The sequence below is a fragment of the Lepidochelys olivacea genome, assembly GCF_965140295.1.
Source record: "Lepidochelys olivacea isolate rLepOli2 genome assembly, chromosome: 4".
Taxonomy (NCBI): Eukaryota; Metazoa; Chordata; order Testudines; family Cheloniidae; genus Lepidochelys; species Lepidochelys olivacea.
In genome coordinates, this window is record NC_140414.1 from 91,673,555 (window position 1) to 91,687,093 (window position 13,539).

Genomic DNA, 13,539 nt, shown 5'->3' on the forward strand with positions numbered 1-13,539 from the left:
TGCAGGCATTTCACTTTTGGGATTATACCTTTTAATTTCTGTTTAACTAGCTTCCTCATTTTTGTGTTGTTCCCTTTTCTGAAATTAAATGCTGCTGTGGTCAGCTTCTTTGGTGTTTCCTCCCACCTCTCCACCCCTCACAAGGATGTTAAATTTAGTTATATTATGATCATTATTCCCAAGTGGTTCAGCTGTATTCACCTCTTGCATCAGATCCTGTGCTTCACTTAAGATTAAATCAAAGAACTGCCTCTCCCCTCGTGCATTCCAGGACTTGCTGCTCCAAGAAGCAGTTATTTATGGGTGTCTAGAAACCTTATTTCTGCATCCCATCCTGAGGTGACAAATATTTAGCCAATATGAGGACAGTTGAAATCCCCCATTATTATTGAGTTTTCTATTTTTTTCGTCTCTCTAATTTCCCAGAGCATTTCATAGTCACCACCATGATCCTAGTCAGGTGGTTGGTAGTATATTCCTACCTCTACACTTTTATTATTCAATCATGAAATTTCTATCCATAGAGATTCTATGGTACAGTTTGATTCATGTAAGTTTGTTTTGCTCTCTTTGTCTCTATGCTTTCTTTTATATCTAGTGCCACTTCCCCACCTACTCTGTCATTCATATATATTTGGTACCCTGGTATCACTGTGTCCTATTGATTATCATCATGCCACCAAGTTTCTGTGTTGCCTATTATATCTAAATCCTCATTTAATACCAGGCACTTAAGTTTACCAATCTTAGTATTTAGACTTCTAGCATGTATCACTTTTTAGTTGTTTGCCATTATGTGATACAATTGAATGGGACTCTTTTTCATTTGACTGTTTCTCTTCAGTTCCTACCTGTGCTTTATTAACTTCTATCTTCTCCTCCTTGCTAGAATAGAGAGAATCCCCATTAATAGATCTTCTCGTAGGGATGTCTCTGTCTGAACCATGTGCTCCTACATACCTGTCGGCTTTCTCCCAGCCCTTGTTTAAAAATCCCTCTACAATCTTTTTAAATGTACATGCCAGCAATCTGGTTCCATTTTGGTTTTTCTGGAGTCCGTCTTTCCTGCATTGGGTCCTCCTTTCCTAGTCTATAGGCAAATATTCCATCAAATTAAAACAAAAGATACTTCAAGTAAAGGAAATATAAAACAATGTACTGATGTGACAAGTTGTATTTTGCGTCCAAATCTCAACTGTCTTTTTGCTAATTAAATAAATTGCAGGCTTTTTGTACATAATGTGGACATATGTCTACAGTTCCCTGGTTTCGTGGGTTAAGTCAAGTCCTTAGAAAAACATTCAAAGTGCAAAAGTTATGCTGAAGGTTCATTGTCATATTACTTAATTTCTCTATAGGCTGAGCTACCGTGAGAGTTATTAAATAACATTCAATAATTTGAGGCGGTTTTTACTGGAATAAAGTTTTATAAGATTCCAGCAGGAGTTTCAGTGGTTAAAATGACATTCTACAACATATTTATAATAATTTCTACATACGTAGATTGTAGGCATACAATCACCATTGATAACTGTGATCTCCTTAATGATACTGTTATACCTCTTTGAGCACTTAAGTAATGGCAGGTTCTAATTTAGAAGAAATTATTTTTATGGTTTCCTACTCCATTGGCCTATATATACTATATACAGAATAAACAACTAAAGATACTTCCTCTTTTACAGGTCAAGGTCAGACATACAGCATATTGCCTCAACTGTATGCATTACATATTTTCAGTCCCCTCTTAATTGAGGTAATCCAGTGTGAACAGTACCAATAAACCTAATTCTATATAGAGAAGCGGTTGAAAGCACACCTGCTAACACAACAGAATGTAACTGTGCCCCAGGATGCTCTCCCCAAGGAATTCCACCAACAAAGGGCAGCCTTAAATTACGATTGGGGGTGGGGTGGGGGGGCACCATAAAAGTCTTTCAGCAAAGGTTGTCCTGGAGATTTGCTAATTAATAGTACATAGACAAAGGGTGTTCATGGAAGTGAGAGACTTGCAGTGCACACTACTACCAGGTATAAAACAGCAGGGGACTCTGGAAGTTTTCCCACAGAGCTTCTCCTGTGTGCTCTGTTCCTGACTGGCAAGCACCACGCTCCTTCTGTTCTGTGAACAGAGGTTTCCAAACCTGCCTGATTTTGTGATGTGACTAAAAATTCACCATGAAACCCATGACTCAACTCTCTCTCACAAAGTATTTTTTTTCAACCATGTAGTGCTCTGGTTTTCATAAAGGATTCCTATTGGATTTCAGGTTATAATGGTAATATCTTGCATTATTTTAGGTACGGCAATTTAGATGGAGATCCAAAAGAGATATCCCCCGTTATTGATCAGTTCATCGAGTGCGTTTGGCAGCTAATGGAACAGTTTCCCTGTGCCTTTGAGTTCAATGAAAGATTTTTGATCCACATACAACATCATATCTATTCCTGCCAGTTTGGTAACTTCCTGTGTAACAGTCAGAAGGAGAGACGAGAGCTGAAGTATGATTTTCTGTTCTTAAACTACATAGGTATATGTTGGTTTGGCAGATTGTGTGTGTATTAAAGATTAAAATGTCTATATAAATTTGTATGCCACAAAGTGAAGCAATGTAAAATTCTTGCCTGCCTTTATCTGGCAAGATAATTCAACAAAAAAAAGTTGAGCTTCTGTAATGTAGGGCGTCACTTGAGCCTTGGCATTCTCCTCAGTGTGATTGTTCCAATCCCAGAGTTATGTATGTATGAGAAATCCATTTCCCCTCCTAGGGTTGAATCTTCAAGTTTCCCCAGAGCCAGATTCCTCTCTGTCCCACCCACTCTTTTTGGGTAAAGAACTGGGGTTCCCGGTGGTGACACCCTGGTTACCCTGGTCAGGGGAGACAGTGAACTGACCTCCTGCACTGTTAGTTTTGTACTCTCTGATTGTACTGGAGTTCTTGTGTTCATCACATACTCATCCCACTTCCTGTCCAGCAGTGCAGATTTCCTGGTTTCTTGTCCACTAGCCCCATTTTAAGATCATGTGGCTGGACATTGTAGAACTGTTCCAACCCACCCAGTGCACACAAATCATCTAGTAGTGGCTGTTCCGGTTGCAGATGTACTCTCCCTTCTGGGTTGACATTTCCATATAAGTCATCTCATTGTGCTTTTGCAGCCCCAGAAATTTTTTCCTGTAAGCCTCAGGAGTCAGTTCAGGTTGAAGGATCGAGGCTTTTAAAAATTGTTCATAGTCCACAGAACCTGTCCCTACATTTGACTGTTTCCATCTATGCCTTTTACTCACAGTAAGAGGTGTTATAGACCAGAATGTAAGCAGTCATACCTAGTGGTCAGAGCAGTAGTGGTCAGGAACCACAGGTCAGAGACAGAGTCAGTAATCAAGCCCACGGTAAGAGCTGGGGCATAGGAGCAGGGACTTGGAGCAAGGCAGGAGTACAAGACCTAGGAACAGGATGGGAAGGCAGGAGTCAGGAAAGAAGGCAGAATCCAATGTAGCATCCAGCCAAGGATTCCTGTAGTTGCTCAGACAACCTCCTTTGTCTCCTTCTGGCTTAAATAGTGAGTCTGAACCATGCAAAGAGGCTGGACATCTCCTCCAATTGGGAACTTTGTGGGCAGTGCCTATGGTGAGCTAGGGTCCACCAGCCCACACTCCCTGCTGGTATCAGCAAGCTGCCATGGGGTGGCTTTGGCCTGAAGACCCAGGTTCAAGACCTGTGACCCCTCCGAAGGGGGTCAGAAAGGGCTCACCCTCCTTTCTGGGTTTCAGAGTCCAGGCTGAGCAACAACATCTACAGTGCTGCTTTTTAGCACCATAGGTCACACAGCACACAACTGTTTCAAATTGTATCTGCACAAACTGCTGATCCCTAGAACCTGTAGTGATCTACCCGCAGATAAAAGTAGAACTTGGCATAACTCCTGTAGCCTTATAAGGGAATGGTGCCCCACTGGTAACTGGCCATTCCTCCTGTAAAGGCAGAGTTGCCGTTATTTGTTACAGTGCCACTGTGGCTGATCAGCAATCTGGTGCCAACTTGAAATGTCAGCACACTTGCATGTGGCTGAAATTCACCCATGGTGTGGAGAACCAGTGGAAGGTCCTCTGTCTACTTATGGCCTGTGGGAGGAGGGTTAATCATTGAAGAAGCAGCCGCAGTGGAGTGCCTGACCCATTACATGCTGCAAGAAGTGTCTGTGCACCAGGCCCATGTAGGTCAGCAAGGCCATGAAGAGCGGTGGGCAGTGAGAAAGTGTGGGAGAGGCCCAGGGATTCATGAATATACAAATCAGGTGGCCTCAACACAACACAGAACTGATACAAAGAATCAGTGGCTGCTGTTTAAACTCATAGAAGCCCTGGCATGGGCCCTGAAATGGAGGCTGTGTTTTATTTACTCAACCCCCATACATTCCATGTCCAGTTACTCTTCCTTTTCAGAGGTGCATTGAATTTCATCTTTACAGTCCAATGAAGGAAAAGGGGCCTCTATATTCTACAGCTCTAATTTGTGTAATTTTCTTAAGAGGCTCTGAAGCTGATTCTAGTGACTAGCAAAGAGCACTGAAGTGTCTTCCCTAGTCTCTAGCTATACCTGCACCTCTGGAAAGCAGTTTATGTATTTTTCTTTTAAATCCTTTCTCAGAATTCAAGAACGAACATATTCACTTTGGGCTCACTTGTGGAAGAATCGTGCAGATTACGTGAATCCTCTGTATAGAGAAGACCACAGTCAGACCCAGGGGACATTGCGCCCACAGACAGCTCCCTGCAATTTCTTGTACAAGTAGGTGACTTCACTTGTTGTTGCCACTGCACTGTGAATTTTACTAGTGGGGTGTATTAGAACAAAACTGCACATCTCAGAACTTAATCTTGCACTGTATATTTTATTCTACAGTGGTTAATTCAGATAGCGTGGTAAATTCAGTGCCAGCTACAGTGAGTAAACTCCCTGCCTGCCAATACTCAGACAGGGCCTCTGCACTGTGTCATAGCATTGGATTGGCTACAAAAGAAGCTTGTGACTAAGACTGCATTGATCGTTGAGTGTACTTATTACATGCATAGGCACTTGTTCCACGGGGAGATGGCTCTTTGAATTCTAGTCTAGTCTGTGGGTACTAGATTTCTGCCATATCAGATTTTGTGATGAATCTTTGACTCCCTGGGTCAGTCAGCATCACAGGTGAAACAAGTGGTTTCAGAAAGATGGTAGGGTCTCACTCACACTTGTTCAAACAAGTACTTCATAAATAAGCAAATTCAATACTCTGTCCAATGTTGCTGCTAAATTCTGGGTAACACTGGGAGGGTAATTTAGGCCTCACATATTTTTTACGTGTGTACAAGTGTCTACAGAGTCTAATATAATCCAAAATGTTACTGTTGTTTTTTTCAAATAACAGTCTGTTTTGCTGCTAATACAAGAGAAGTGAAAGTGATTGATTGAAAGTATTAGAAGTACAACTACATAGTTAGTTTCATATTCCAAGCTAGAGGATATGTTAAAATGTAAACAAACAACCTAAATGATTAAAAATTAATTAATGTTATTATTCTTTCAGGTTTAACACTCTAGGTCACATTTGCAACCCAGGTTTAAAAAACCAGTTTAACTAAAAACTCTCATTGTAATCTGTCAGTGTCCCTTTAGGTACAACGATATTTGCAAAAGAGCTTTACAAAATAGGGGCCTGATACTGCAGACACTTACTCATGTGAGAAATCCCATTAATTTTAATCAGACTACTTTGAGTAAGGGTTTGCAGGATTGGGCCTTTTGTGTTAATGAATATAGGGTTGGTGGGGGGGAACATTACTAAATTAACATAGGTTGTTTGGCAAAGAAAAAAGAAACCACTGAATACTAGGTAAAAATCTCCTAGAACTAGGGTGACCAGATGTCCCGATTTTATAGGGACAGTCCTGATTTTGGAGGCTTTTTCTTATATAGGCACCTATTACCCCAGCCGCTGTCCTGATTTTTCACACTTGCCCTCTGATCACCCTACCTAGAATAGCTCTGCCAGCCCTTTGGCTAGACAGCTGAATTCAAGTCTGTTACTTAATCTGTCTGCTGAGCTACTTACGTAGACAGTCAGGTGCTGGCCAAATATTACCAGAGAATTAGAAAATAGAGGAGTGATATTACACAATTATCCAAACATACTTATGGCATACACCCTCATCCAAGCTGACTTTTTATTTGCAGGCTAACGGGAACAGTTATTTAACTGAGGACTATGTCAACAAATCACACAAGAGCACGCAGATGGGTGCGTCGCTAAGGACCAAATACACAGAAACTGTCTTGTAAAACCCCATGCTGCTTCCATGTTCCCAAAGGCTTCTTTTTTAGCCTGGGTTATTATTTTACAGGTCTCTTACTTTAAATTAATTGCAGTGCAGTCTACAGTAGCTTGGTATCACTAACCTGCAAAGATTTCATAAAATCAGTTGTTGAGGACTCCTTTCAGGAATGCTCTTTAGCATATACTTAAATCCATCCGTATTCAGCATGCTCTAAACCCTGCCTCTCAAAGGGAATTAGGTGCCCAAATCTGGGTTGAAGGAAAATGCCTACCTCTTTTTGGGATTCACAGCCATAAACATACGCCTGGAGTTGACACCTAAGCCAGTTTTTGAAAATGCTATACCAGGAGTCCCCCTTATAAACTTTAGTCCAGTAATTAGGGTACTCACCCTAGATGTGGTTACCCCAGTTCAATTCTACCCTCTGCCTGATGTGGAGAAGGGATTTGAAGTGGGGTTTCCCCTCTTCCCACAAGACTGCCCTAATCGCTAGGCTATCGGGTTATCTGGTCGGGTCTCTCACAATTTCTCCTATTGGAGCTGTTCCACTGTGTGTAAATAATTAATACGGGGGGCAGAGACTTGAGTTCAGATCACGCCTCCACATCAGGCGAGGGGGGTGGGGGGAATTGAACTCAGGTCTCCCACATCCCAGGTGAGTGGGCTGACCACTGGGCTAAAAGTTATAAAGGGGGTGGAAGAGTGGGTGCAGGTCGTGGGTCTTTCTCTTCCTCTATTTTGTGTGGGTTTAGAGATTTAGGTTTAGGGTTTAGAGAACACTTACTGGATCAGGCCCCGCAGGCGAGAGCGGAAGGGAGGATCCCCAGTGGGGTTTAGGGGTGAGAGAGGCGCCTGGTGCCCAGACTGAGATAACTATGCATATGTTCACTGGCAGACACTGAGATGCTTAGGGTACTTTAACAGTGGAAATTTAGATGCCTGTAGGGTTAGGCCTGTGTGAGGGTTCTGAGGATCTCAGTGATGCCTAAATATTGGACTTAGGCACCTAAATTGGCTGTTAGGCATCCAACTGCTTTTGTGGATCTAGCCCTAAATGCTTTCCTGAATCAATCTGGGACCTAATCCTGAAAGTTGTAGAGTATCTGAGCAGAACCAGCAGATTTCATTAGTTTCATTGAGAGTTGTGGCACTCAGCACCTCTCCAGATCAAGTTCTATGATTGTTCAGTGACAACCTGAGAAGAAATCATCATAATAAAATACAGTTTTACCCATGTGATGCAGCAGGTGGAAACAGGCCCCATGAATCTGTCAGGTATTTCATTTTAAACACATATTGAGACATCTCTGTGCCAATATGTGTAATTTTGTCTTTTAACATTAGGATCAAATTTAGAGCAAGTGTAAATGGGTACAAGTCCATTGATTTCAGTGGAGTCATGCTTATCTACACCAAGGACCCAAAAGCACTTTTCAGCCAAGCCAACAAAACACAAACTCATCCTTGAGATATTTTTTGGCTTTTGCTGTTAAACATTTTTGTTAAATATGAATTTTTAAGTAACATTTCACACCATAACTTTTAGATGACTCTTCTGCTTTTTACCCAAGGTTCCAGAAAAAACTACGCTCAGATGAGTTGTGGCATACAAAACTTCAGGAGGATCAGTTTTTGTGGAAAACTGGAGAAGGGCTGAAATAGGACTTATAATGGAAAGCTGGCTTCAACCTTAATTTTGATGCAGCTATTACTGCTCTATAGTATATTTAAATAGAGGATATAGAACAAATAAAAAATACAGCTTAAGTTATTGTTCTTCTCAGCAAAGGTGTGTATTTATTTTGACAGACCATGCATTTTTGTTGACAGTAAATACCTTTAATAAGTTAATGTTTTTTTAAAAAAGAATTACTATCCATCAGAACTCCAGACAGATTAGATCAAAGTTGTGGTCTAACTCAAATGTAGCCAGATGTTTCTTAAAATTTTATATAATGGATTTATGCCAGTATTAGTCTATAGATTTACATTCTTATGCTTCTTTTTCATTGTCAGTCATACATATCAAAAGTAGTAAAACACGATTTTGTGGTAGTAAATCTGTTTTTCAATTAACATAGAATATCAGGGTTGGAAGGGACCTCAAGAGGTCATCTAGTCCAACCCCCTGGTCAAAGCAGGACCAAGTCCCAACTAAATCATCCCAGCCAGGGCTTTGTCAAGCCTGACCTTCAACACCTCTAAGGAAGGAGATTCCACCACCTCCTTCGGTAACCCATTCCAGTGCTTCACCACCCTCCTAGTGAAAAAGTTTTTCCTAACAGCCAACCTAAACCTCCCCCACTGCAACTTGAGACCATTACTCCTCATTCTGTCATCTGCTACCCCTGAGAACAGTCTAGATCCATCCTCTTTGGAACCCCCCTTCAGGTAGTTGAAAGCAGCTATTAAATCCCCCGTCATTCTTCTCTTCTGCAGACTAAACAATCCCAGTTTCCTTAGCCTCTCCTCATAAGTCATGTGCTCCAGCTCCCTAATCATTTTTGTTGCCCTCCGCTGGACTCTTTCCAATTTTTCCACATCATGCAGTACAGTGCTTACATATGTTTAAGACCGTGTACTCCTGCATAACGCCTGCATTTAACACTTCTGAGAGTCCCTGCTATCAATTCCAGGTTCTGGAGTGGTATGTATACCCGCTTTGAAAAGGGGATGCATCCCCGGCAGTCAGTTACTGATTACCTGATGGCAGTGAAAGAAGAAACTCAGCAGTTAGAGGAAGAGCTGGAGGTCTTAGAACAGGTAATAGACACGTGATCTGATTTCCCAGACTTCATATTCTCTAAATAAGGCTAGTTACTGGGGAAGTCTTTGATGAATTTCAATTGGTTAGTCTCTAAAGTGCCACTAGTACTCCTTTTCTTTTTGCTGAATAGGTAGTTTTTGTTCACCTTTCTACAGGACATGTGCAATTCAGGTCAGGCATATATAATACCAAGCTGGCAAGAATAATCCATACATTTATACTGTTATTACTCAAAAAGTGGTGGCACCTACCATCTGCTGTGTGCTTTTCAAACACAGAGGGAGTTTCTGGGATTGAATTCAATGAGAATATTTTGCCTTTGACAGCTGTAGAAGCCAGGATTGGGGTTTCTTTTTGGGGAGGGGGGGGGGAGAGGGAGGGTGAAATTTGGCCCTGATACCTTCACAAAACACACACATTCCCAAAGAAGTTAATTTTTCTTGGTCCCATATGGCCTAAAGGCTGACGTGATTAAAGGTCTGTGTAATCCCACTGCAGTTGAGGGAAGAACTCTGATTATCAAATAAGTAGTTGCAAAGGGTGTATGTCAGATTTTGACCTCAAGTATTTACATTGTGCCCATCACCAGGGTACACAAGAGCAGAATTGGGCCCGAAACTTGTGCGTGTGTGTGTGTGTAATATATAAACTATATTGTTTCTCTTTCAGAGATTGGCAGATCTCAAAAAAGTGCAGTTAAACAATAGAAAAGAAAACTCTAAGCAACAAGACCAAAACACACATTTAGGGCTTTCTACCTCTAACAACAGCATAGCTAATACACCCCAGGATTACATTAACAGTGTGAAATCATTCCCATCCCGGAGCCCTTCACAAGGAGACGAAGAAGACTCAGCCCTGATTCTGACCCAGGACAACCTGAAAAGCTCTGATCCTGACCTATCAGCCATCAGTGATCAGGAGTCAGGTGTGGAAGATTTGAACTGCAGGTCCCCAAGCGGTGGTTGCCTGCCTAGTGAAGATAGTGGCAAAGATTCAGATGAAGCGGTGTTTCTCACAGTCTGAAATGACATCTGTTCATCAGATGAAGAACAGGGACTGTCCTTGAACATTTTTAAAAAAAAATTCCAAAGAAAAGGAGCTGTGCAATTGTGTATGTAAAGGTCCAGGCAGAACAAGCACTTAATAGCTGTAATAAGACACAATGTTAAAGAAAGGTAATCTCTGCTATTATGAACATTTATTTAAGCCCCTTGCGGTTGCTTCTTTTAACCTTATCAGAGCCATACAGAATTATTCATTTATTTTTGCTTTCCAAATGTTATTTTTATATTTCCATAATTATGCCTACTGTACATAACTGTTTTTGTTGAGTATTTTTGCCTTGAAGGTAGCTGTGTACATTGTGGAAATATTGGGTTTGTTTCTTAAAATTTTCAAATTTAACAATTTTGTGAAAATTTTTCTATTAAAATCCTTTTAGCAAAGTAAAAGTAGAACTGAAGGAAGCAAATGAACAGGATTACTTGGGTGCGTAAATGGGACCCTGACCCTCCAGTTGGATCTGTGTGGGTGGGTCTTTGAGTAAAACTGGAAGAATATAAAAATAAACGCACAAACATTTTGGTAAACCATGACTTTGCACTGAATGATAGGCATTAGAGTTTACTTTATTTATGATTTGTATTACCATAGCTCCTAGGAGCCCAAGTCATGGAGCAGGACGCAACTGTTCTAGGCATTATATAAACATAGAACAAGGACAGTCTCCCCCCAAGGGTCTTACAATCTAAGTAACAAATAGCTTTGTTGTTTTTCTAGCCTTTACATAGTATTATTTCTATAATCATTCCAAAACAGACCAAAAAAGGGCAATTTTTAAAGACCACAGGTAAAATTTTCAAAAGTGCCTATGTCCCATTGACTTTCAATGAGACTTAGGGTAAAATTTCCAAAAGCACCTAAGGGCCTAAATTACTTTTTAAAATATTACCCCAAAACTGAAGTTAAAGGGATACTTTCAGTAGACGAGGCCCAGAAATTAGATATTGCAAAAAATATTTTCTCAAATCCTAATACTGATAGAAATGTCTTGTTTTAAAATAAATTCAATGAAGACATTTTCATCTGAATGTAAACTTTCTCTTGCTGTTGCATCTGATGAAGTGAGCTGTAGCTCACAAAAGCTTATGCTCTAATAAATTGGTTAGTCTCTAAGGTGCCACAAGTACTCCTTTTCTTTTTTCTCTTGCTGTATTTGCCAACCCAAACATGGTTGAATATTACTAGGACATAAACCCTTTATGTGAAACGGACTAGAAATAAGTAATTTATTTTCATTGAATGAAATGGAAAAAAGCAACAAAGTATGCTGTTTAAAATGATTTTTTAAAACATCTATCCATTTTAATAACTTAACATCTTATTAGTAACAAAGGTCTGGAAATATGCAATTTTAAAAAATTAAAACTCTGTTTGAAACCAGTAAAATACTAACATTTTTGATTCTCTTGTTTATACTAAATTACTTTACTTTGTCTTTTATTTTATGTGCCAGCATTTACAATTGAATAATTTAAAAATCTTCTTGAAGTCCCTTTGGGCTTGAGCTATAGTTGAACATAAAATGGTAAAAGGTGCAAGTTTGCTTTAGTTATATTTCTTGTTAATCTTTCAAGAACAGGTTTTACAGGCAGAGTTTGCCTAGTCAGATGCCATAGCTATTCCTAAATTTGTTGATTTTTAATATATTTCTAGTAATTTAGTCCACTTTTGTAGGAAAGTTTTCATTCGGATAAGCAGCTTTGTGTGTAAAAAGACCGGCTAGCCCCCAGCCTCATAGGAGAGCTACCATAATTGGACAAAAGCGTAACTTGCTCTTATTTTAGCATTAAACTGAATGACCAGATCCTCAACTTGAATAAATCCTTGTAGCTCAATTGAAGTAAATGGAGCTATGTCAATTTATACTGTGCTGAGACTCTGGCCCTATATATATTTTAAAATGTTTATGCATTTTTAATAAATGAAAGTCCTGATTTTAATTGTACTTTGAAAAAGTGTATTTCACATTTTGAACATAAACTTTACAGCCTATGATGTTAAAGGAGATCTTGAATGATTTTTCTTGAAGAAATATACACACAACAAGAACAACGATGCAAATACCTACACAACGAGAACAAGTGATGCAAATAGATTCTGCTTTAAAATACAAAAGAATAGTAGTTTTCAGAGATTCTGGCAATATCATTGCACATTAAAATGTAACATTGCAGATTATGGTGTTACTCTGGGTGGTTAGACATATCTAGAAATAGATGCAAAACTTAAGTATGTTATATATGCAAAATGGAAGCACTAGCTTCATGTTGCTTGTGAAATTATTGTAATGATCTTTATAAGTAAAATATGACTGTTTTAGACACCCATCTTTATAGAGCAGTTCCCATTTGTATACCTTACAGTGCCTGGAACTTTGGTTTAGTCATTTTCATTGTAAATGTGTGTGTTGTAGCATTATACCAGCCTGATGAAAAATACTTTAAAAAAATAAACTGCAACTGTTGCATGTTGTTGAGTCACATTAGTGCATTAAAGAGAGGCTTGCTCACACAGCTTTGTAACATAAGGCTTAGGAAATTCAAGAGGCATATCAATTGGAATGAGAGACTCTCCCCCTCCCCCCCCCATGTTCTCCTACATCAGATAGTCATTATCTCCATTTTTGCAGAAGACAGACGTGGCCACTATTATGAAATCCTGTTTTAGTCCCCCGATAACTGTTGCATGACTACTCTGTAATTTGAGACACAACACAATGAGTATGATGGGAGGAAGAAAGAAATTAAAATAACCATGTAATATAGGTTAACTGTTTATTGTGGCAGATGGTTCCAACAGTGAAATCCTGTTAAAATCAATAACCTCGTTCCCATTGAGTTTATTGGAGCCATGATTTCACCCATCTTTAATTTAATAATAATAAAAAAAATCCCTAAAAGCTGGTATCATTGGTTGTCTAACTTTTTTCCAAGCAGGATATGGAGTGGGAATTTGAAGGGGTGGGGTGGTAATTTCACAAATTAATTCATTTCTACACACAGAGGATGCATGGATGAAAGCATGGAGATGGCATGGGAGAAGCAAATAAAAAGAGGAATGATTGGGCATTAGTTGTGGAGCACACAATATAGTAAAAAACAAGACAGTTGGGAAAGGCTTTAAAGGTGAGGCGAAGAAATTTGAACGAGATGGCTCAAAACCAGAGGCAGGCAATGAAGGTTTTTAAAATAATCAAGGAGAGGAATTATGTGGTCAGAGCCATCAGCAAGAAAAAGAATGCTAGAAGCCATATTTTCAGTGGATGGGGCGAGAAGGTAGAAAGCAATGCTGGTTTGTGAGGCTGGAGATGAAGGTGCACTAGTACAGATGGGCAATGTGTCAAGAGACATGCACACACGTCAGTTTCATAATGAGAAGGCAGGAT

At 39.8% G+C, this 13,539-nt stretch overlaps 1 protein-coding gene across 1 annotated transcript in view; it reads left to right on the plus strand.

Annotated features, from left to right (window-relative positions):
* The window catches only part of MTMR7 (myotubularin related protein 7), an 87,537-nt gene extending 76,076 nt beyond the window's left edge, over positions 1–11,461 (plus strand). Inside the window, exons 11-14 of the mRNA XM_084625552.1 lie at positions 2,302–2,502; positions 4,653–4,793; positions 8,959–9,085; positions 9,759–11,461. Of these exons, the coding sequence (XP_084481678.1) occupies positions 2,302–2,502; positions 4,653–4,793; positions 8,959–9,085; positions 9,759–10,115 (826 nt within the window). The 3' untranslated portion in view covers positions 10,116–11,461. The remainder of the gene's footprint in view (positions 1–2,301; positions 2,503–4,652; positions 4,794–8,958; positions 9,086–9,758) is intronic.
* Positions 11,462–13,539: the final 2,078 nt, after the last annotated feature.